General features: G+C 40.5%; 1 protein-coding gene across 2 annotated transcripts in view; it reads left to right on the forward strand.

Annotated features, from left to right (window-relative positions):
* The window catches only part of LOC134035142 (cadherin-18), a 92844-nt gene that overhangs the window by 56014 nt on the left and 11022 nt on the right, over positions 1 to 25808 (forward strand). For both annotated transcript variants that reach the window (XM_062480002.1, XM_062480000.1), the window contains exons 3-8: positions 4915 to 5209; positions 9345 to 9464; positions 20225 to 20392; positions 21193 to 21380; positions 21743 to 21996; positions 23833 to 23969. In XM_062480002.1, coding sequence (XP_062335986.1) covers positions 4915 to 5209; positions 9345 to 9464; positions 20225 to 20392; positions 21193 to 21380; positions 21743 to 21996; positions 23833 to 23969 — 1162 coding nt within the window. The remainder of the gene's footprint in view (positions 1 to 4914; positions 5210 to 9344; positions 9465 to 20224; positions 20393 to 21192; positions 21381 to 21742; positions 21997 to 23832; positions 23970 to 25808) is intronic.

Below are 25808 nucleotides of genomic sequence, written 5' to 3' on the forward strand. Positions count from 1 at the left end.
TGTTCATTTGCAGAGCAAAATGCCAAGCTCTAGAAAGGTGCCCAAATGTTTTATTCATACAGCTATAAATGGATTGTGCTGTGACAGAATCAGGCAACTGTCTTGTACCTAATGGTTCAACGGTAGAAAAAGTGCAGTAAGGGATTTACTTAAATTGCTTTTCTACCACATTTTGCAAAATAGGAGCATAGCGCTGAGAGTTCTGAATGCTCATTACACATTGAGTGGTAATTTAGAATGAAATAAAATACACTGTCACAGCTCATGTGGGTGTGCATTTGTAATAGTGATAGGAGAAATAGCTCTTAGCATTCTCCTTTTTTATAATCAACAGACAGTTACTGTTTAGTACAGTTAGGCAGCAATCAATATGGTAGACAAAAGCAAGGCACATATATTATTTTGCTATGCCGCAATACTTTTTTGTACCTGGATTGTATCTGTGTGTGTGCAGCATGTGTCTGTGTTGAATGCATCTTTGTGTGTGTGTTTGCTTGTGCGTGGGCATGCAGCTCTGGTGTGGAAGCCTAAGAGTATCTGAGGGAGCAAGATAGAAAGAGGGATTGATTTTTCTCACCCTTCTCTGAGGCCATTTGGATTAGTGCACACCCTTAGTCTGTCTAGGGCCCATGTCCTGTCAGTGATCCGGTCAGCTTACGAACTTTCCAGAAGGCTCGTCTTTGATGGCCCAGAGGGTGAAAGCCCAAACATCATTACAGTAAACAAGTATATCGGTCAAGGCCAAGTAAATTACTATATATTACATAAAGAGGGAGATCGTTCAGCTATTGTGATGGGCCCCAATTTAAGACTTTAAACATTGACATAATTGATAGTCTGGTCTGTTTCTCCATCCTCCCATATCCAAAGCCATGCCTGTACTGTCGCTCAGCATATTATTGCTACATAGATCCAAGTTTGGCTTGTTTGTTTGCGAGTTGTAGAACATGGCTGCCGAATCTTGAGGTTTCCCAAATTTGATTTGCAGGAGTTTTCATTTCTGTGTCATTAAACCTCAACTTTGAAATGTAGGAAATCGTCCAGACTAGAGCCTCGCTATTAAATGAGTGTCAAGACTGATTCCCAGACTCTAATAATTGCATTACTGTACATCAGGAAGTCAACCATCCCCACAGGAAAGACGTTTCATTTGACTTCCTCCTCCCCCCTCCTTCTGTCTCTCCCTTGCCGGTTGCTGCAGAAGTCAAAATAGAGGACAACCATTAGGGCGGATCACGGAGATGTGCATCAACGGCACGTCTTTATCACGCCCTTGCCATCGCCCAATCTCCAAACGGCTCGGTCATTAGCCTTGTACTCCATCATCAAGGTGCCGCTGACTGTGACTGTTGCGAATCAATTGCGTAGAGAGCGCTCGGGAGGATTTGATTGGGGGTGGGGGTTGGAGGGGGGGAGCCTGGCCAAAGCACAACGATAATCAGACAATCAAGCACACCCACATAAAAAGTGATTAAGTCCTCTTGAGCGAAGAATAAGAGCTGAGATTTAATCAAAAATGAGCCCCCCTCACTAATTGCAAGTATGAGGCCTTAGCACTGAGGCTCAGCCCCCCTCACCCCCCCCCCCCCCCCCCCCACACACACACACACACACACACACACACCTTCTCCTTACCCTTTACTTCTGTCCCTCCCCTAGGTTCTCCGCCTCTCTCCTTTTCTTCTTTCTTCTATTCACCTTCCCTCATATCACCCCGCCCTAGTTTAATCCCTTCTTTTGGTTAAATAAGTAGACCCGACATTTCAGGACACACACACACTTGTAACCATATCGCTGGCAAGTTGAAACTTTCATCTGTAAAAGTTCTGTAAAAGGTTTTTCACCCACCCAAATTATTGAGTCCATTTCCGGAAGGATATATCACCCAAGTGACGGGTACAATGTATTGACACACATATTAAGAAAAACTGATGAGTCCAGATCATCACAACCCAATGAGTGGAGCTCCTAGCGATATAGAAGATTGACAGACAGGCGTGCTGTGTTCTCTTATTAAATCTGTCTGGAGCTTGCCTGGGGATCGGGCTCTTCACACCACTGACTTCAGAGATCCAGATTCTTTAAACTTTGGAGTAATGCACTGGCTGCAAACTGCCAACAGCCAAATGCCAGTCATCCACTCGTCTCGTACTAAATAAACTAATTGTGCAGAGAGAAAAAGGGGGAGGACTAAAGAGGGAACGAGAGATAAACAAAAAAAACTTTCCAGCGCCCTACAAAGGCAAAGAGGCTCTTCTGTGCTTTTATGGGTTGCAGAAGAAAAAAACAAGGTCACATAGGCCACCCACACTGCCTCAGCGGCCAATCATGACATGCTTCATCAGATGATTTTATTCTGGCCTTCAAGAAGCGCTGTGAATTTAAGGGGATTTTCTTCTTTCCTTTTGGTTTGTATGAGAGCTGGCCCACACAGACCTCCTGTTGGGGTGGTGCAGTGGTTTTACTCTTTAGCCTCTGTGTTTCCCACACACTGTGGTGTGTTGAGCTGTTCTCGGCCCCGTTCCGTGGATTAACAAAATTGACGTTAATTACATTCAAAAGGCGGGAAGTCATGAAATTTTCTGTATGATCATCATTAATGAACTATAAATAAAAGATCCCTGTGCTGAAGTCAAACGCGTTCGAATTTCACTGCATTCAGAAGTGAAGGCCTGACTGAAGCATTCTGTGACAGCGCACTTACAGATTTCCAAATAAGGTCAAATAAACCCTTGGAGACTGATCTGAGTTCAGTTAAACACTTTAAACCTTTTACACTGATCTACCTACTTCCTTTTAGCCATATGTCTTTATTGTTTTCATGCACAGTGTCACAATGCTGTTTTGATGTTTGGATTATTTGTCGTCTGACCTGTTTTGCCCTCAATTCTTTTTGAAGCTTCGGTAAAAAAAACAATAGTTGTGGTTCTTAAAGTCATGAATACCTATGAACTTTCAAAAGAGTGTGTGTTCAAAAGGAAAAACGCACAATTCAAAGGGTCACTTTCCTACAAATTTCAGCAACGACATTTAAAAGTCAAATTTAGGCCAAATAAAAGTGATTTTGAAGCGAAATAGCAATGTATCAGGGGTGGGGGGCGTCCCTTGTGAAATCTTGCCAAGCCTTACCTCTGTGTTTCCTGTCTGTGTAATGACCCGCAACCTGTTGACAGTTTTATCTCCTCTAGCTTTGGGAAAGCAAGCCATAGCCACCATGTGCATCAGTGGTACACCACCAAGCGTGATGTATTAGCTCCTGCCAAAGAAGTCAATGGCTAAATTAGCACTCTGACTGCAGGCTAAATGAAATTTATGTGCTTGTGTCGAGGGGTGTTCCTTTGGACACGATTGTACTGTAAGTGCTAGTTCGTGGTGGTGTACTACCTCCAAAGTAAAAACTGTATTTCCTATCTTACAAAGATACAGTCTGTATGCTTATTTTCAGAAAGAAATGAAGAATAATTTGTTAAAAATGGAAAGCTCCTACGATATAACACACTTCCTGATGTTGCCAATGTCAGGTACTTGTAAAAGGGGGATGAATACAGTCATTCTTAGGTAATAATGATTGTCAGTGTATTGTCCTTTTAAAAAGAAATCACAGTTTTGTGATAGGAGGAGGTTCAGCCCCGCCTGATTAAAAGTGCCCTTTCCACCATGTTTTCCTGTCCTATGAAGCGGGTGGAGCTAAATCTCATTATTGATCCAGGTCTAAACGCACAACCATTGGATAAGTAAACAGAGTTGATTGTGCTTTTTCCTCATGGTGGTGGTTCATAACGCCTTAATCCTGCCACTGATTAAAAGCAAAATTCAATGGGAATTTTGACTCCCCATCTAATTACAGGCTTGATGTTTACTATAGAAAACACAATTGAGAAGTAAGTTCGTAATCAGTGAACAGGTTATTAATTAGTGATTCATTTCTTAGTCACACGTTTGATTAGATCTGGCCACAGAACCTTCCCTTGTTCAACTTAACACTGGGCGATAAAGAGGTAGGTAGGGGCTGTGGTTCTAGAAATGCACAACTGCAATTAAAACCAGATGTGACCCATACGCTGATCTTATTTTGCTAATTTGTGACTATCCATTATACAGGGATCTGCTATTGCCATTGCAAATAAGTTGACATATGTAATGTGATTTAAAACATTTCCAATCGGAAGGCTGTCAGGGATGTGTGTGCTCAAAAGCTAGATACTGACAAAGTTATTTTAGTTGAGAAGTTGTGGACCTGAAAATAAAGCATTTAATGTTCAACACAAAGGAAAAATGTAGAATTAGTATAAAGGTATTTTGTTGGAATCGGTCTTTGCTTTACTCCTACTGTTCATACTGTATCTCTATTGAACTTGAGGATAATGTAAATTCATAAGATTATGATTGTGTAGTGCCCTGGTTTAAAACTGCAAAGGACACTTTTTTTTAATAATCTATGTTTGTAATGAAGTTTTAACTAAAATCTGTAGAGTAACTAGCATGAACAAACGATCGTGTTGAGAATAATTATGACATACATATTTAGATTTATTCCTGTGCCTTACTCTTTGGATAAAATAAGTTGTAGAAAATACATCTTTAAGAGTTTTATAGATTTCACGAAACATTAAACCTTTGTCTCAAAATATTCTATGCTTGTTTTGATATTCTACGGATCAGATGCATTTAAAAATGAAATTATATTATTATGTTATTACCTCAATCAATCTGAAGTGAATTGTCTCATATTATCATAACTCTGCTAAGGTGTTCAGATGACTGTTGGACGTGAAGGCTGTATAAACTCTGAGGTCATCCCTATGATCAGCTTTACACACAACTTTGTTTTTGTGTAAATGAGGAATGAGGATTGGAGTAGATTACATCCATGTCTTCTGAGAACTCATGTTCTATATCTGGTTTCTCTTCCAGCTTCACTCAAACTCGGATAAAGGGGATGGATCAGTCAGGTACATTTTGAGTGGAGAAGGCGCTGGAACTATATTCATCATTGATGAAGTGACGGGAGACATTCACGCCACCAAAAGTCTGGATCGAGAAAGGAAGTCACACTATGTCCTGCATGCACAAGCTCTCGATCGCAACACCGAAGAGGCTCTGGAACCAAAGTCAGAATTCATCATCAAAGTCCAAGATATCAATGATAACGCCCCCAAATTTCCAGATGGACCCTTTGCAGCTACTGTGCCTGAGATGTCTGCCCTGGGTAAGGACAGACCAGTGACCTAACAATTTCACTTCTAACTCTTGTACTGTTCACAGTTTTGACAGAATGAAAGACTTAACATTTTAGTTTGGCATGAAAGGTTTTGTGTATTGTGTTAAGGGCTTCCCAACCCTGTTCCTGTTGGGCTACCATCATGTAGGTTGTTATTTCAAAACCAGTTTCAACACACATGATTCAGCTGTTCGATCGGCAAATGATGCTGGATTAGGGTTGAAATGAAAACCTACAGGATGGTTGGCTTCCAGGAAGAGGGTTAGGCAGCCCATTATGCACATCACTTATGTAGGACATACAGATAATACACGATAATTGTAGACATTAAAAATAAGCTTTTCTATGTATCCAGGCACCATGGAAAGCTGTCAATCATTTGAAAGAAGAAGAAAAAAAAGATCACAAAATGGTTCTACTGAGTGTAAAACCACCCAATATTCCTTTGACCTCGTTTGGTTTTTGATCCATTGAACATGTCCAGCCCGTGCATGCCAGCAGACTTTTTCTGGTCTTGAACCCCCCCCCCCCCATCTGAGACAGTTGCTCCTGATGTGACCAGCATCATGTAGCAAGAGCTTTGTTTATGTCTTTATTCTCCCTCTTTGCTTTTATCTCGGGTGAACAAAAGCCACCCTTCTGACCGGTTAGTCTGATTATAGTCAGAATTGTTTTAAAATACATTTACATTTACATTTATTCATTTAGCAGACGCTTTTATCCAAAGCGACTTCCAAGAGAGAGCTTTACAAAGTGCATAGGTCACTGATCATAACAACGAGATAGCCACAAAACATTGCGAGTAGCCAAAACATGAAGCACACATTGTGAACAACCAAAATAAGTGCCAAAGGGAAGAACCATAAGAGCATGTAGTTAAACAAGTTACAATTAAACAACATGAACTGCTATAAGTGCAAGTGTACCTGTGGAGAAAAAAAAAGCAAGCAACAATAATAAAACAATATATCACAGTGAGTACAAAAATTTAAGTCAGTTACCACTAACCACAAGAGCAACAAGTCTCTAAGCAAGAGTCATTGTGATCCTTGAGGAAACTAACATAGGGTCAAGCGAACCATTCCTAAGTACCGTTGTACTCCCGGAACAAGTGCGTCTTGAGCCTTTTCTTGAAGGTGGAGAGACAGTCAGTGTCTCTGATGGAGGTGGGGAGTTGATTCCACCACTGGGGGGCCAGACAGAAGAAGAGCTTGTGTTGGGACCGGGCGGTCTTGAGCGGTGGGACCACCAGGCGGTTGTCTGAAGAAGACCGTAGGTGACGGGTGGGGGTGTAGGGCTGCAGGAGAGACTTGATGTAGACGGGTGCAGTCCCGTTCACTGCTCGGAAGGTCAATACCAGGGTCTTGAATCTGATACGGGCCATGATAGGTAGCCAGTGGAGAGAGATGAGGAGCGGGGTAACATGGGAGCGTCTGGGTAGATTGTAGACCAGGCGGGCCGCTGCGTTCTGAATCCTCTGAAGAGGGCGGGTTGCACATGCTGGGAGACCAGCGAGCAGCGAGTTGCAATAGTCCAACTTGGAGAGGACAAGTGCTTGGACTAGCAGCTGGGTGGAGTGCTCAGACAGGTATATCCTGATCTTCCGGATGTTGTAGAGGGTGAATCTACACGACCGGGAGACCGCAGCAATGTGGGACGTGAGGGAGAGCTCGTCGTCCATGGTAACCCCAAGGTTCCTGGCAGAGGATGAAGGGGTCACCGTCGCAGATCCCAGGGTGATTGAGAGATTAGGGTTTAATTTGAAGTGTCATCAGCAGTGTTGAGATGGTGGTTGTGCTGACAGCATTAACATAATGTAACCCCCCAGAGGGCCTGTGTGGCTTCTTCTGTAAACAGTCAATACATGCCATGACATCCTAATGCATAATTCTATACAAAGATGCTTGCCTCACCTTGAGCCTGGTCCATGAACTTGTACAGGCCACACCCAGCAAGTGTAAACATGCATGTATTAATCTCCTCTTAGTCAGTGTGATACAAAACACATGATTAGCAAGATCAATGGATCACTGGGATTCGAATAGTGCTGTGCATGTAGGAAGAAAGGAGTTCTGACTCTCCAGGAGATCTTAAAGTTTCCTTGTTTGGCCGTAAACTTCCCCGCCAGTTGTACAGGGAGAATCAATCAACATTGATGACCCGGGGGAAGGAATCAGGGACCGCGAAGGGGAAAATAATTAGCCCTTTTCCCGCCCCCTCCTTTTGCTCATGTCCATTAAAGCCATTCCTCTTCAGCAATGGCGTCTGGGGCGTCAAATCGGCTGTAACAATCAACTGTCCTCACACTCCAGAGCACTAATCCCCCTGCGTTTGTCAATACCAGCGCTCTCCAGCGCAGGAAGGGGCTGTCTGGGAGTATGGCGGCTAATTGGCCGTGATGTTCTTTTTTTTTGCCCTGTCTAAATTGATTCACTGGGCATGTGCCAGGTGCTTTGGCATTGGTGTTTTTAAACTCTCCCGTTCATCTGCAGAATACAATTTTGTAGTGCAACATAAAAGGGATATGAAAATTTTCCCCTTATGCCACAATTGCACCAAAACAATGAACATCCAAATGGTATACATGTTATTCATCCCACCATTCCATGGTTTCTGAGGATACCCAAAGCCTATATTGTTTAATCAGACATGGTAATCAGTGGGCTTGAGTCAATATTGTGACAATCTGCAAATATTGATCTGAGAGTTGAGTTGATAAGGCATTTATTGCAAATATAACGCTCATCAATTCCCCTCCTGTCCTCAGGCTACACCTCTCAAAAGTGACTAATTTCCAGTCGGCATCGTCACCAGTCTGAAAATACAGATCCATGTGTCCCCAGACTACATTGGCATGGAAAAAGTGATTTTGTATATGAGTGGATGTGCATTTTTCAATCCATATTACATGAAAACTCATTTATGTGACTTTTATAGAGGTATTCAAATTCCTCCTGCCTGTTCTGTTTGGATTAGAAACTTTGTCGAGACACTCTGGCACATTCTGAATTCCCAAGAGCCTATCCTAAGCTCTCCCTACTACAATTACGATAGTACTTAGTTTGCATCACTGTAATGCATTATTTGAATTTTAAAGTGTGTTGTAGTCAATGAAAGCATACACAAACCTGTCCTAACCAATCATTGTAGGAATGCTGCTTTAAAACTTCAAGTACCTCTAATATTTATATTCTGAACATACATTATGCACTCGCACAAGGTTTAAGAAAACTTGGTGGAAGGCAAAAACAATGAGCAAATGTGGCATGGAGCGAAAACACCAACAGACACACACATGCTCCAGTGTCCACCAGTTACATTTTTCCTCTGCCTTTTCCCGTCCCATTGTCTTTCCTCCGAGGGCAACCAGGAGCAGGGATCAGCCAAATCGACCTGGGGCCAAGACAACCGGGGGCCAAGTCCGAGTCTGATTTGTTTGACATGTTTTTATTGAGACTCTTGAGGTTGAAACCCTGTTGAGCACAGGGAGGACACAGTAAGGCCCCCGAGACAATGTTCAGTGCCCCACCTAAGCATAACACAGAAACTTCTCGCTGTGAGGCAACAATGCAAGGTGCGGTACAGGGTCAAATTTACTATGTTTAAGATGCCCTGACTTCAGATATTTAAAGAACTGTTGAGCGTTCAAATATAAGTTCTCTGAGGGATCTGTTTGAGAGTTCACATCTTTCTTTATTGTGGATTGCGAAGTATTGTAGGTGGTGAGTAAACTGAAATGAAAAAATGACTCAAATCGTATAGCTACTATTTAAGGTTACCAGAACTGAGCTAAACAACAAAGTAAATGTTTTTCCTGTTACCAATACAAATCACCAATGGATAAAAGGCTGAAAACTCTCAACATCCATTCCTGTTTCTTCCTATTGCATATTGCTTTGGCTCTTTACAAATGCATTTTCTAATTTACATTTATCAAAAAACAGTTTCCTTCACTTTGCATATTTCTTATTACAGGTCACCATTAAGTGTTGTAAATATCCATGTTGTTCATGTCAGTGTTATGAGTAATGTCATCTCTTAATGTGCTATATGCTGTAAATTACTTAGCTGTGCATGCAAAATACACTTCGGTCTAGTTTTGACCTAAATGTGTTCCTTTCAGGTACTTCTGTGTTCCAAGTTACTGCAACCGACGCTGATGATCCCACCTATGGAAATAGTGCAAGGGTTGTCTACAGTATTCTTCAGGGACAGCCATATTTCTCTGTTGATCCCAAAACTGGTAAGAATACCATACATTTTCCCATTACTGGAACTTCTAAACCAACAATGCGGATGTCCTTGCAATGAAAATAATAAGAGCTATGAAGCATGACTTGTTATGATGGCCATGGGTATTCTAAAGTTCTGCTTTTCATTGTTTATGCTTGTTTACGGTCATGTTATACACCAAAGCTTATTCTGACAAAGCACTTTAGGACTTTATGGTTATGGTCTCTCTGTGATCATATAAAATAGCTGTAACCAACAGAATAACGATGGGGAGCAGTGCTGCTGTGGTTATGTTTACAATCACAAGTATGTCCGTCCAGGCTAGAATTTCCCTGTGGGTTTGCAGAAAGCCAAAGCATACAGTACATGCTCTTACAGAACCATTGTCTTTCTACTTTGAAAAGAGGAAGTGCTTAAAAATAGTCTCTGTTCAAAAAATCCTCTTTTGTTTGAGAGAGTCTTACAAGAATCTATAAAATCTTAATGAGCAAACCGAAGTGCATACTTGTGTGGCTGTATGTGCATGCATGCAAGCACATGTTATACCTTTGTGCATGCAGTGGTATACTAGCCAATGTTTTGTTTTGTTTTTCTGGTAGAGCAAAAAGACCAACTGATAAAGTTCTGGTATTTATGCTGGCCCCCACAAGACTAAGCAGCATCAAAAGAAAGACTGGAGAGAAAGTGAGGGACATTAACTGAAAAGCATTGCAGCTTCACCTCAATAGAAAAGTCATTCCACTGTTTTGCAACACTCTCCTCTGTCTTATGCTTTGTTGGTATGAACTCTCGTCTGGAATACAGCATATGGTAATGACTTCAAATATTCCTATCACCCAGGTTGTTGAGATCTCATCAGAAATCCGTTATTTAGTGTACACATCTCATTCTTATTCTGTGCAAGTGCAATGGCCGTGTACCTCTCTGTGTGCAGCTGTGTACATGTGGTCATGTGGTCATGTCACATGGGTTGTTTTGTTTGTGCTGACGCTGCATCTTGTCTGCATTGCAATTCAGCATGGGGTAGCATGGGAAGAGATGGAACAGGAATGCCATGGAAGGGTTGGCCAGATGCTACAGCTGAACACTTTCTCTTTCCCTCTATAGTTATATCCCTATCTCTCTCTCTCTCTCTCTCTCTCTCTCTCTCTCTCTCTCTCTCTCTCTCTCTCTCTCGCTCTCTCTCTCTCTCTCTCGCTCTCTCTCTCTCTCTCTCTCTCTCTCTCAATCTGTCTCTCACTCTATCTCACTGTTTTGTATCTTACTCTCTTTATCTCTTACTTCCTTCTCTCTTACTCTCTGTTTCTCTATCTCTCCTCTCTCTCTCACTCTCCATTTCTCTATCTCTACCAGTCTGCTGTAGTTTCAGCCAGAATCCACTGCTTTCCACCACACACGCCCACACGCAGATACACCACAACTTCAGACTCTAGGGTCATAGGGCACAGTATGAACACAATATGTACCTTACAGAATCTGTAATATTCAAACAGAGGCCCTAAAGTCTGTTGGCCCAGAGCCGCGTGCAAGAAACGCACAAGGTTGCAGAAAGCTCTTTGAATCCATTCTGGAGCATGCTATCTTGCCAAGATATCTTCCTTGCCAATGTGGATCTGGTTCCAAAGAAACAATTCCAGTAGCACTGTGGTCGTCTTTGGCTTTCACGTAATGCCTAGCAGATCAAAAGGTGTGTTGCTGTATGTTTATGCTTTGTGATAGCCACTGTTGGCCTGCTGAATCAGAGAAGATCTCATGTAAGGTCAGATGGGGTAAGATGAGGTCAGATGGGGACAGTGCTCATGTTGAATGGTGCCCCCTGAGTTCTTCATATCGTATCTCACTGGGATCCCTTACAGAGTGTCTTTAACCTGTTTACGCTCCTGTTTCGCCCGCGAGACAAAAATGCTGCCTCCCCCTTCCTCAGTTACTACGCACTAAATTCTAAAAAATATATTTTTTAGACGCTACACATGTTATACATCGTTGGAAAGCTACGATTCTTGTGCTTCCATTGAAATAAACCAATTCAAGATCAAGTCGCAATAGCAAGCAAAGTCAACGTCTTTTTCCGGTGAACATTCCTTCAACAATGCCAAAGAAAAAAGTTGTACTCACCCTAAGTTGTTCAAATAGGTCCAGGTGTGCAAATCATGCCATCAAAACTTGATCTGCGTAAGTCCCAAGGGTTCAAAGTATCTAACCATGTAAAGTAATTCGTCCAAATACAATGTTTTACGTTCATGAATAGCCATTATCCTTTGTTTCATTATGCAAGTTAGCCGACGGAAGAAACAACTTGTTCACATAAAAGTGTTATTTTCTCCGATTTATCAACGGAGTATTTACAAAATGAAGGTCTCAAAATGTCCGTTGAACCCTCCCCTTTTGATTGACACCTTGTTCGACCCAATAGGAGCTTCCATGCCCCGTTGACAGCCCTCTAAAGCCAACTAGGTCTGTGCGTCCAGCCCCCCCCCCGCCCCCCCCCCCCCACACTCGTTCTAAACAAATTTCTCGAACTGGCTTCGACTGGCTCTGAAATTAGCTCGTTAGCCTTGTAGCTGACAGCTAGCTGAAAATGCCAATACCTCATTTGTATGCGTCTGTGGAGCCTTCAAAATAACAGTCGATTGCGCAATATGGTTGACAGAATCAGTGTTCTTTGTGCGCCAATCCTTGGAATCAGATAAAGCACTCCAATGTGTTCATGCTTCAGTTTTTGTGTTTCAGTATTACTAATTAGGGATTTAGCTATTATATATGATATTTCTAAGTACCAGAGATGGGCCAGAGATAACAATTATGAAAAATAATACCTTTTTATTTGACCTTGACCTTGGTTACAAAGGGTCATTTTGGAGTCTCCAAAAGACCCTTTTAGAAAATTCCTGGATGTACTCTTATAAAAACATGTGTCAAATATGAATATATTGTGGTATTATGTTTGACTTTTGATTTGAATTGGGTAAGGCTTCAACCTGTGGTCCAATTTAGTCTTCCAGATAATACCTACCACCTCTAGGCCTCTTCAGGCCTCTGTTTTCAAAACAAAATCTAGGCGGAAATAGAAATTTTCACTTTCCTTGTGTTCAAGCTTCTATTACTCAACACTAGAAGGACTGACAGGGGTCCTGACAACAGGGGACATAACTTCAGAGTGTCAGCTTTCAAAAGAGATCATTTACATGCATGTACTCCAAATGGTTCAAGAACAGCTTCCAATTTACTTTGGGTATGCTGTTTAGGCGTTTTCAGGCAAATTTAACAGGAACATGAAAAGGTTAAGGCTGTTTGAAATTTTTATTTATTTATTTATTATGGATCCCCATTAGTCTACACCATGGTGGAGACTATTCTTCCTGGGGTCCAGGCAAAACATATTACTTAATTAATATAAATACATAAAATGCTGTACAGCATGATCAATTATCACAAAAACACAGACTTAGAAAACAACATTTACATTAAAAGTAAAATAATACCTGAAATCCCTTAAATACCTAAAATAATAATCTAATCTACTATAATTTTCTTTCTAATTATAGCTGCCTTAAGTTTCCTTTTGAAATCACATTTATTTCGTGTTAGAGTCACATATGAGGGGAGCACATTCCAGTATGCAATGGCTCTGTACATTACTGTTTTCTTAAGTGCATTGGTTCTGGGTAGAGGAAAAGTAAAGTGACCACTTATTGCCTGTCTAGTATTATAACCATGTCTCTCATTTGCAGGTAGCTGTAAATACAAACTGACAGGTTTCTGTGAGGAATACACATTATTTAAAAACAGAATAAGGCTACATGCCAGTCTTTTATCCATCCTCATCCATGACAGCCTGGCATGCATAACCTCCACACTACTCCTAACAGAGCAGTGAAGTGCCAGTCTTGCCACTCTGTTCTGAGCAAGCTGGAGTTTACTGAGTTCTGGCTTTGATGCACTAGACCAAATCACAGGACAGTAGTCCAGATTTGACAGAACTAGAGATTGTATGACTAGTCTAATTGTTGTGTTAGTTAGCAGATGAGCACTCCTTCTAATGGCATAGATACCATTAATCATTCTCACCACTGTATTATTAATCTGAGTGGACCATGACAGTGTTTCGTCAATAGTGACACCCAACAGTTTAACTTCTTTAACCTGTTCCATAGCAGCACCCTTTAAAGAGAGGCTTAATTTCTTATCTGTCCTGAGAGCATATTTAGAGCCTATTACCATGCATTTAGTTTTTTGGACATTCAACTTCAATGCTCTCTGACGATACATACATAGTGAAAGTTGACCCAAATCCACAGAGAAGATTAAAATAAAACGATAGGCGTTTAGCAGACGCTCTTATCCAGAGCGACTTACAGTAAGTACAGGGACATTCTCCCCGAGGCAAGTAGGGTGAAGTGCCTTGCCCAAGGACACAATGTCATTTTGCACGGCCGTTAATCGAACCAACAACCTTCTGATTAATAGCCCAACTCCCTAACCGCTCAGCCATCTGACCCCACTACAAGTTGGTCTTTCTCTTTTTACTCATGAAACATTTTTGAAAAAGAAAAACAACTGACTAAAAGTCTGTTACTTTACAAGAGTCGGCTTTTTTAGATCTTTCCCCCTGGATATTGAATCACAATTGAGGACATCTCACTTGTCCTAAAGTCCTTTCATTGGTTGTGTGTCAGTTTTAGAATACATTACAAGAACCTTTTATCAGTGTTCAAATCACTCAATGGACTGGTGCCTGAATACTTACTAAAGACATGCATACTGAATACTGAATACTTACTGAAGACATGCTTTTAATGTGTGCTCCCTCAAGATCACGTAGGTCCTCTGGTGCTGGCCTTTTACTGTAGTTGTTCCCTGGTTGAGGACAAAGAACTACAGGGAGGCGACCTTTAGTGTTTGTAATGGTCCTCGCCTCTGGAACAGCCTGCCAGAAGAGTAGCGGGCATTGCATTCACTACACACCTTTAAAAGAAATACAAAGACACCTTTTTAGCTTAGCATTCTATAAATGTATTTAAATGGAATACTTAAAATATACCAAATAGCCAAGATCACGAACATGAGGCCAGTGATTCACTAAACTGGCGATGAGTAGATGACAGAAAACCGGGGCCTGGAATAAACTCCAAACACGTACAAACAGAACAAAGATCCGGCCTGGCCTAGGCCGGGGACTCAACCCTTTAGCTGTTAGAGCATCGCAAGCCAAATTATTATATGAATTGACTAAAGGATAATTATGTCACATTATACAGGTTAGTTCCAACCAAGTAATTTGAAGAGGCATTCCATGGTATTGATAATTTGAAAAACAATCAGACATTGAGACAGGTGTGGTCGAGTAGCAACTGTAGATAATGTGTTCCATTAGCAATAAGATGGGTTTTTAAATGGGAGGTTGTAAATAGTAGAATCATTGAGTACACAAAAGTTGGACGGACGGGAGGGATTCAAATCAGAGACTCCTTCATTGCTCTTGGGAAATTGAGGAAGAGATACACAAATCAATTCACTGGAGAGCAGAGAAATGGAAGAGCTACTTACCCGCCTGTTTCTTCCTTGCCAATTTTTTCTTAATTACACAGTAGGACAATCGACATGTTGTCTGTGGGTGCAAGATGATTGTGGTCATTAGGCTAATAGATCAATTCCAAAGGCAAATATATTTGCATTATCATTCAGAATCTGATCAGAATGTCAGCAAACCCCGATGGAATTTTGTTGCACAGACAAGGAAGATTGTTGAAAGCACCAAAAAAAACATCCACAATCAGTCAATCCAGTCACCTCTCAATCAATATCTATTCAGGCAACAAACAGGCTGTCATCTTCTCTCTCTCTGTTTGTAACTGAAGGTTCAGAATGTATTTTCCTGAATGCTAATATATTGCTTTTTTAACCCACTTATGTTGTGGTACTCTGCAACACTACAGCAGTCTGGATACCATAACTACAGAGCACTCTCCCCCCTCCCCCTCCCCCTCCCCCTCCCCCTCCCCCTCCCTTTCCCTCTCCCTCTCCCTCTCCCTCTCTCTCTCCCTCTCTCTCTCTCACTCTCACTCTCTCTCTTTCTATTGCTTTGTCTCTTTTTCTGTCTTGGGCTCTCCCCTTTTCTCCATGCATCCACCCATGCCATTAAGAATAATGTTGCACAATAGCTGTAACATAGCCGTTAGACAGGAAGAAGTGTGAAGAAATTAATCCAACAACTAAAGATGTGTTGGAATCATATAAATGATACAATAAGTGAACGTGGCATCACTTTTTACTTTTAATGAGCAAGGGAAATGGACTTGATAACGCTTTGAAAATCTCGAAACTGCAAGTTGGCTATTTTTTTTCTTTTTCTGACATTGAAAAAGAGACAATGATTACATCCTCTCTTTCATAACCAGGTCATTACTCTCCTATCTCACCCATCACCTGCCAGAATCTGTCACTCTCCCACAGAGATAGCAGAGGAAATACCTCTGAGTCTTGAATTCTGATGACCCGACCCCAACCCCTCCCCATTCACCCCTCTTCACCTGGATCCCTTAGCCTTTTAAGTAGGTTAATTTCACTGCTGATCTGGGATTTGGAAATGTTGGACTCCCAATAAAGGAGCTGACACAGATCGAGGCGTTTTCTCAGAGCCTGGATTAAGTCCTTCCCCCAATTGGATCCACTTAAATGCTATCACTTTGTTAGTCTGACTCTGAATCCCTCCTTACTCTGCAATGCATGCAAGGACAGCTTGTTAGCATGCAGCACACCGTTGGTGGCTTAAACTGCTTAATGATTGGGGGACTGAAAAATATAGATTTCATTTACAGTATATTTGTCCAGACTTCTGCAAGTTCACATAGTAAAAACACCTCTGTTATGTTTGTTTATTATAACTTCAAAGCAAACAAACTGAAACTCTTAAGTACATGACACACACATATCATACAGAGGAAACAAACCTGTCCAAGTATCTACAAGTGCATTAGTCCCTCACTTTCACAGGCCTTGTAGTTTAAGAGAAGCATACCATATTAGAGAACTGTGTGGACTCTGGACCCTAGCTCCCAGCTCCTGAAAGCAGACGCTGGAAGAGAGCCTTAGTAATCTTCCATAATCCTTTTTGTTCACCCAGGAGATTGTCCTTCTTTAGAAGTTTCCAGCCAGACAAAGAGGTGGATAGGGTGATGGTATCAACTCTAATAGACTGGGGAGGTTGAGGAAGAGGCTAACCACCTCACTCTGTCAAATGGACCCAAGTTCAAGGAAGTCAGTTCTTTCTCAATTATTTTCTAAATTAACAGCCCTGCTTCGCGGAAACCTAAAGCTTGAGATTGTGAGAGCATTTCGCTGCTGGTGAAAGTCAGAGAGGGAGATGGTATTTCTGTTCAAGTGTCAAGATGCTTTTCACAATCATGAATTCACCACACAAAGATACTCGTAGGGACAGGTTAGAGAGCAGACACATGGTCTGTTTGGATGTGCTCCTTAAAACATTGTGTTGGATCCCAATGCTTATGTCTTAGAAGGGATTTGTAAAGGAATACACAGCCTACTGAGAAAAGGCATTTGAGTCTACTGTGCAAGGTATTGGAACATTATGCCTTTTGTTAGGCAGTTTGGAATGTTATGTCGGATGCAGCTCTTCATGGGCATCTTGAAGAGCTGCATTGAGATTCATGTTTGTTGTATTATAGTCACGTTTTCAACAATTCAGCATTTTTACATTTGCGGTTTTGTCATCCTAAAGTCCTGCCACAAAAGTTGTTAGTGAATTTGCTGGATGGAAATGTGTTCAGAGCAAAGAATACTGCTAAACTCTGAAGAGAGTAGACGGATTAACAGAGTAGAAGAAACAAAAGAGACATGAGAGAATATCAACCTAGCAGGTTGACAATTCAGATGCCACATACAAAAAGATAAGACAAAGTGTAAAATACACCTGCCTTTTCAGTTTGCGTGGTGTGCACCCTGTTTTTAAACAATATCCAATGAGTGATTGCTCGGGGGCGATATGCCTTTGTGAGCAAAACGGAGAAAGGGGACTGGAAAGGTCATATCATCTGTCTCTCTATTGTTTTAATGGAAAGTGTGGCTGTCTGCCAAGGTCTCAGTTTCTTTATAGAAGATACTTACAGCTTTAGTAAGGCTAAGACTCCTGTTAATAACTTGAAAATTCCTAGAGCTTTTTGCACATACTCTCACATGCATCGGGAAGTATGAAATATCACAAGGTGGTGAACATGAGATGCTTCAAAAGAATGAACAGAAAAGGTTGCATCATACATGTGTGCCAGCTAGTGGTCTACATTTTTTACCTTGTACTCAGTTTTGCCTTTTGAAAGGTTACATATATGTACATTCTGTACTTCAACATCCTGCAAGACAGTGTACCATGTACCAGACAGTGTACCATAGATTAAATGCATGTCGAGCAAAGCAGGTCTGAGGTGTTTTTAAAAGGCCGGTACCATAGGTGAACATGCTTCTCTTTTGTACTGAATATTTCACATTTACACATGGCAAGCAGGTTTGAAAAATCATTTTGTGTTTGTCGTCTCTTTCTCTGATTGGAGCCATTGTTTTGTTGATCAGCTGGCAAAGAACAGAGACAGAGGGGTCGCCTAAACTGTTTTATCCCCCTCCTGTTCCTGTATGGCAGATGCTTTGTAACCTTGCTTCCCCTGGATGTTAATACTTTTGGCTGTCTTGTTTCTTGACCCACTTCTAAAGATTATTCTGCCCAAGGCCTGTGGATTTGTTTCAGCCTACAATGTCCTGAAGAATCTGAGAAAACTGGGATGAAAACGATTATTAAAGCCTCTATTGTCACAACAGGAAATGACAGAGCTTGATATAATCAACTTTGAGCCTTGTTTGTTGACTATATTTGAAACGACAATGCCATGCAACAGGATGGTGTTCATATTAAATGAACTGTGAACAGCAAAACCTTTGAGAAACACAGGCTGAAATATGGGTATAGTTTGTTGCTGCTGTTTTGGAAGTGGTTTCAGGGTAAACGAATAGATGGGGAATTATTTCTCTTTATTGAACATGTAAAAGAAAATAACATAGAACAGTATTATTATGCATACAATTTGTGAGGTACATTGCATTTTTTGATCCTTTTTTGGGGACACATCCCTTTCTGAGGGCTATTATAAGAACCACCTGTAGACATTCAACTACCCTACTCTTATTTTCATTTGATAAAATGTGTACTCAGAGACCAGTAGTCAACACACACACTTATTTTCAAATACTGTGTTCTGGCTTTCCCTCAACCATGAGACGTTGATAAATAAAATAAATCAAAATGATATTGCACTTTCAGTCAAAAATAAAAAAACTCCAGTCCACATATTCAAACTGAAAATGACATTATCATTGGCAGCTGTGGTGTCAAACAAAGCACAGACACACGAGCAAAGGCCATTTTGGTCATGTGATAATGCATTTCCATCACTGTAGTGATCCTGCGGTTCTTGGTATTGTTGTCATAGTAGAAGGTTCACAAGTTCACCAGAACACAAGATTACCAGTGGCTTGAGGTTTTGCCTCAGGGGGGGAAGAGGTATTTTGAGAAAGAACTGAGTAAACCAACAGCAGATTAAATCAGTCTTCTGTATGTCGTTTACATTGGTGAGATGGTAGGAGGACCCACACAGTGCCACAAACACACAGAACTTGGTACACACTCACTCACAAACCGAATGTAGTGTTGACATGGAGTATTTAGATGATTTGAACTTTCTTACCCAGTAATTGCTAGTGAATAAGTGGCCTCTCTTCATTGTTTTGATAGCTTCCTCATTACCATGGTCTTAGTGTATAATGGCCACCGTGTAGCCATTTGTGCTTTCCCCCGGTGAAAGTTCATGACAATGTTTTCTGTGTTATTGTAGTGATAAACATGATTGAATGGGTGCCTTGGAAAGCAGCATGCTCCTTCCCACCAAGGTTGTATTGCTATTTGAAATATAATGAAAAGTGGCAAAAGGCTAACCTTGGCAATGAAAGACTGAGAGAATTAAGAATGAAGGAATACTGGAGCAGCCTATTTTTATGGTATTATTCTTTTATATGAACTGTCAAACTCTATGATTATTTTCCACAAAGCCCTTGATAAAAAAGAGGGTTTTGTGGGGGACAATAATGGTATATCAGTTTAACTTCCAAAACATTATCCCGTCATGAACCATTTTCTCTTGTACTGGTGAATAGCAGACATAGATGTCCTTGTCCTTTGTTTTGTCCTCTGTTGTTTTGTACGCCTTCTTTAGATGTAATACTACTGAATGTCGACCAAAGCTTATCCTTTGATGTATTGAAGAGCTTATTTGTGACTTGACCATTAAGTGGCATTCTTACAGATTGAGTAACACAACTTTTCTAGTGTAACTAATGTTCATATTGACTCACAGGGTTACATTTGATATTTACACTACGATACAGTCTTTTAAATTATATCCTGTGTAGGGCATCGTTGGTGAAGAAGTTATCTGACCTTGTTCATGTTCATCGTGCTGTAAATAAAAGGTGGTAAAGGTGGAAAATTGTGATATTAAAAGGTTTTTAATGAACATGACCAGAAGCATTCACTTCTACCCGTATTAAAGTTACAGTGCAAAAGAAAACCACATCAGATGCCACAGAGTATCTACAAATGTACTCAAAAGGATGCTTAGGTGAAATATCAACGTGATTCCCATGGTATTATTACTTGCATCGGAACCAATTCAAAATCTCCTCACATATTTTCCCACTCTGCATCTGTAGGAGTCATCAGGACTGCCTTAGCCGAAATGGACCGGGAAGCAAAAGAACACTATGCTGTAGTCATTCAAGCCAAAGACATGGCAGGGCAGGTGGGAGGATTGTCCGGTTCCACCACCATCAACATCACGCTGTCAGATGTCAATGACAACCCACCCAACTTTCCCCAAAGTGAGTCACCACCAGCTTCTCTCTTGTTTCTACTACTTTCCTTCAATTATGTTTTACAATAATTTCTGAATCTTCAGTAAAATAAATGGTTGACATCTTGCACATTATTGGTGAAATCTTTGTTCTGTAAACAGAACCCCTCTGTCGAGATGATACGAAGCATTATAGCAATATGGGTGGTATCATGAAATAATTTTATGTTTTTTCAAATAACATTTTCTCCATTTAAAACAGTAAATGTACATGTAAATGTACATATCATGTAAATGTAAAATTTAGACACTCCATATCGTACGCATGGATTATGCCTCATTTTAACATGATTCATCAGCCTAATAGCATTGCAAGGCTACATTTATATAATAATTCAGTTTTAGATAATTAGGAGAGGAGTTAGAGAAGCATTCATGAACTTAATTATGTAAATCAAATCAATGTATTTAGATTTTTCTAAATTTGGTCTTTTTTTAAATAATACATGATACCAATTTAATTGCAGATTTGAAGAGCGTTTTGTGTCCAAAGAACCAAATTATTTGCAAGACACTGTTCACTCAATATTGTTCACCTCATGCTGCACTCAATAAACTATTAGTACACGACAAACACATTGTTCTATGACAATTTTACTGATGTTAGATATACATGTCTACACTTTTAAAGTGCCATCACACACATACTGTACGGCAATACATTTACATTCAATTTTAATTTTCATTACCTTTTCTTATGACTTTTTCTCTAATAACACCTTAAGCCTCTTTCTCAATTGTTGTCTTATTTTTTCTTTCTTTTCACAGAAAACTACCAGCTCTATGTGCCAGAGTCGGCACAAGTCGGTAAACCTGTGGGCAAAATCAAAGCCAATGACGCGGACGTTGGCGTTAATGCAGAGATTAAGTACAGCATCATCAACCCTGAGGGAGCAGCCATGTTTTCCATCTCGACCGACAAAGACACCAGAGAGGGGGTTGTAGGCCTCAAAAAGGTAAAGTACTTCATAGAAAAGCCATACATTTTGACAAGGTCATATGGCTGTATATGCAAAGCACTATCTCTATGTGAATAAGCACGAATGTCTCACATCAGGGTTTGATCTTTTGAGATAGATGATGAGATATTGGCCAAGGGCTCAGTTTGTGTGTTTGGGGGGGGGGGGGGGGGTATTATTAATGTTGTGTTATGTTACTTAAACCCCCCTAATGTTCACACCAAGTCTAGGCCCTTGATATTGGCAGACCTTATATAGTATACTATATTGTGATATTTTCTTATATGTTTCCTGTGGTATATTCAGTCTGTAGTACGTTCCTATGGCTAACCTTTGCTGGCACCTTTTCCCATGTACAGCCACTGAACTACGAGAGAAAGAAGACTTACACTCTTCACATCGAGGCGGCGAATACAAAACTGGACTCCCGTTTTTCCTACTCTGGCCCTTTCAAAGACACCGCCACCCTTAAAATCACTGTAGGAGATGTGGATGAGCCCCCCGTCTTCTCTATGGACTATTACATTATGGATGTGTATGAGAACGCTGCGATTGGCACAGAAGTGGGGGCTGTAACAGCCAGGGACCCCGACAGCAGGAACAGTCCAGTCAGGTAAGAGTCTCTCTCCCAAACGCCTTTTTGTGAAAAACATCCAGTTATTGTCAAAGCCAGTGGTGGACTGGGAAAGGGGGAGGGGGGCGATGTGGTCAATTTTAAGTGGCTCTACACACTAGAATTATCTCACTGTTCAATCTGAATGTTCTTATTTGCCTGCCATGCACCGTCGGTCTCGCTGTGCTTCCTGGTCTTGCTGTCACATCCTCAGTTCTTTTTTATATATTTATTTTTTCTCTCCATTTCAATGCAGACTGTATGGAAGGAGCTACCACCTAATGTCTTTTGGAGATATACTGCCCTTAGTGCACATCAATAATTTGCAATCTTAAGGTCTTATTACATGATATAGGATCTTGGTTTGGTTGAATGCCTGCCATGCGTGGAGCCCAGGGATTTCCTCAACAGAGCCTCAGTCTCCCTTCTTGTTATTGTAGCCATATATCTTTCAGTCATATTTTGTTTTGGTTTTAAAACGGCTCTTTCAGCATCATGTCAGTACAAATGTTTTATACATTGGCAGAGGGGCTGGGGGGTGGGGATTGGGGGGGGGGGGGAGGGATAAAACGAATGCATGATTCACGTAAGAATCTTAAGATATCTGAAAGGGTTTGCTGTAAACAAAAAGGAAATCTGCATATGAAAGAGTCCTGGAGTCTTCCTGGTGGGATACCTCCCCCTCGTCCATTTCTGCAATGTTCACTACAGACAGGAAGACAATAGGAAGTGCTTGGATGACATCCATTTGAACTAAGAAAAAAATGAAACAATTCATGCTCGAGACTCTTCCTTGTGTTGGCGTTGAAATGCAGTAGGGACAGATATCTTCCTCTCTTTGATCAATGATGTTTCTGTTATCTTCTGTTCATGCATGGAGAGAGAGTTCAATGGATGCAGGCCAGTTTGAACTGACATTTAGACAGATATGACTCTGTGATTGACTCACTCTGAAAAGCCAAACTAAGTGAGAAGTCTTCCCAACCCTCAGAGAAGGACAACTCTATTGGCAACTTCACAATTGTGTGTAATAGAGTACTACAATTGCATTGCATTTTAATATATATAATTTTGCCACAAACTCTACACACCAAGCATACAGATGTTTCTTTTCTCCAAAGCGTTCCCAACCACTTGCTCTACACTAGCTTTTTCAGTTGAGATTTGAAAAGTTTGAAATGCTCCCATGAGTTTGAGTTTTTCATGAACCATAACAGCATTATTTTGTATCCCAGCTAGACTTGTAAGCAAGCCATGCTGAGTGAGATTGATGCAATCCTTTTTGCTTCAATAATTCCCTTTTCATCTTGCAATTACACATTTTCACCATGTCAATTGAAACTTGGCACAATACAAGGTTGAAAATGACTGCTGGATGAGAGGTATAAACATGTCATTAAAAGACCTATTAACAGGTACACAGCAAACTTACATCCATTCAGTCATAACAAATGTAGCAAGACCCAATTCACTTTCAACGTTTTCCGCTGTCACAAATTAATTTGCTTATAGAAAAAAAGCCATTAGAACAATCTTCACACAATATCACACAAAACCGAGTAAGCAATTTCCTTTTGAAAAGGCCATGGACAATATATTTAATTTTTGAGCGGTATTTATATTTTTTTCTCACCCAGTGTTCACAAGTCTGATAGACACACAGCATAAATGAGGTTTTATAACGATACAGCAAAAACTATTTCTGTAAATGTTCCCCCAAGTTGGTACCTGGTGAAATGGCTATTCATTGTGATACCCTTCCTTGAACTGATTTGAACATGTTTTTATTAGGCCCCTAAAAGGCGAATGTGTGTGTAACTCAAAATCTAAAAACAGGTACTCCATGGACAACAGTGTGGATGGAGTGAGGTACTTCAGCATAGATGAACAGAGAGGAGTCATAAAGACGACCCAGACCCTGGACAGAGAGGACATGCCCTGGCACAACATCACTGTGATGGCCTCGGAGGTTGGTAGGTACCCAGGTTACCATACCTACATGTGTGTGTGTGGTCGGGTGGGGGAGGGAGGGAGGGAGGGAGGGAGGGAATGGTCCTGTAAGTCTATAGTAGTTTCAACATGTTGTTGAATTGTGAAACAAAATATGTAGGTATATGAGGCACTGCTGGTTTGCAAAACCAGGAAATGCTTAAAATACGGATTTGGAGGGAACGTATTTAATAATTAGCTTTGCATTGAGTAGATCTTTTTTTAAGCTATTGCCCTTTTTTTACCCAGTTTACTAAAACCTGATCTACTAATTGTTCTAACTTTCAGACTAATAACGATAATGCACTGACTTATGAGGGTACTGCGGGTACTTTTTGATCAACTATATGTCTTGGTGTGGTAAAATAAGATAAACCTACAGTTTACATGGAAAGTGTTCAGCGATTATATTTTTAGATAGTGATAGTTCTGGGAAGGATATTACCACTGTAACTAGTAAGATTCAAAATGCAAACCTACATTATGGAAACCAAAACATGTAGACCAAAGATGAATTCCCTATGGTTTGGCAGGGAGAAAAACGTGTTCAACATTGATACCAACTCTACTACATATAGTATTGTTGATGTGAAGACGTTTACAAACAGCTGCTGCTGAGGAGTTGGATTGCCCAGAATAGCAATGGCTGTAATACTATCACATGATTCTTCCACTAAAGCTTAGACTGTTTTACAACATTAAACATGTAATGAAACAGCACAAAGAAAGAGGGATTTGTCTGATGGGTGGCAACATGACACATTTGTATTTGAGATAACAAAAATAACAATCAAAGAAGTTTTCATTTTTGCCAGTTTATCCAGGATGCTTTTCTTACAAATTGTACTTGTGCCTTGGTGTTTTACTATTTAACCAGAAGTTTATGTAACCAAGTTTGTGTAGTAAAAATGAACAAGCACTGCTTATGGCTGCTTTAAATCTTTGGATGCATAGATTACAAGACAAGCACCACTGCTTACATACACAAATACCAATAATTCATAGACTTTCAGACAGTAGTTGAGATGTGAGTCAACTGGGCAAACATTATCATTAGAAATGCTAACACAATGTGACATTATTAATGGTGAACAAGAGTAATTTACTGAGGTTATTCGTTTATTTTGCATTTTTATAAAAGCTGGTGAGATAAAATTGTGGGAATGTATATCAATTATAATTAGGAATGATAAACTAACAAATGGAATTTATCTCAATGTTTCATTGCCCTGTATTCTTGATACTATGCTGGAAATTAATTTTATTATTCAGGCCCAAATGACTTTCAGAATTCCTATCAGGTAATTTGGCTAATTTGTAATCACAATTAGACAAGTCCCTCAGCAGTTGATGGAAGGTATTGCATACTAATGTGTCTATATCTCATTGCCCTTCGTTATTATTCAGAGATATAATAGCATGTTTTAATATTGATTATTCTGTTTAATGATTTATGAGTTATATGTGGCAATCATGTATCTATTATGTGGATATACACATTTTAGCCTTCTGGACCACTGTAGACACAAGAACACAGTCAATGCTCCCATGATCCATGGGTGAGCGCAGGGCAGTGAGTGTCAAGCTGGTTATTTTCAGACAGATTGTGGCACTTTTACCCATAATAAGCAGCCACACATGGCCTGGTGTTGTGTGTGTTTCTCTGTGCGATACGTAAAATAATTGCTCAAGTGAGTTTTCAACCTGAATGATCCATCACAACAAATGAACAACCACAACAAAAATGTCAAGAAATATGCTATCTGGGAAATTCTCGGCACACCACTGTGTACTGCTATGCCATGCCCAATAAACCACCTTAA

The sequence above is a fragment of the Osmerus eperlanus genome, chromosome 15 (assembly GCF_963692335.1).
Source record: "Osmerus eperlanus chromosome 15, fOsmEpe2.1, whole genome shotgun sequence".
Taxonomy (NCBI): domain Eukaryota; kingdom Metazoa; phylum Chordata; class Actinopteri; order Osmeriformes; family Osmeridae; genus Osmerus; species Osmerus eperlanus.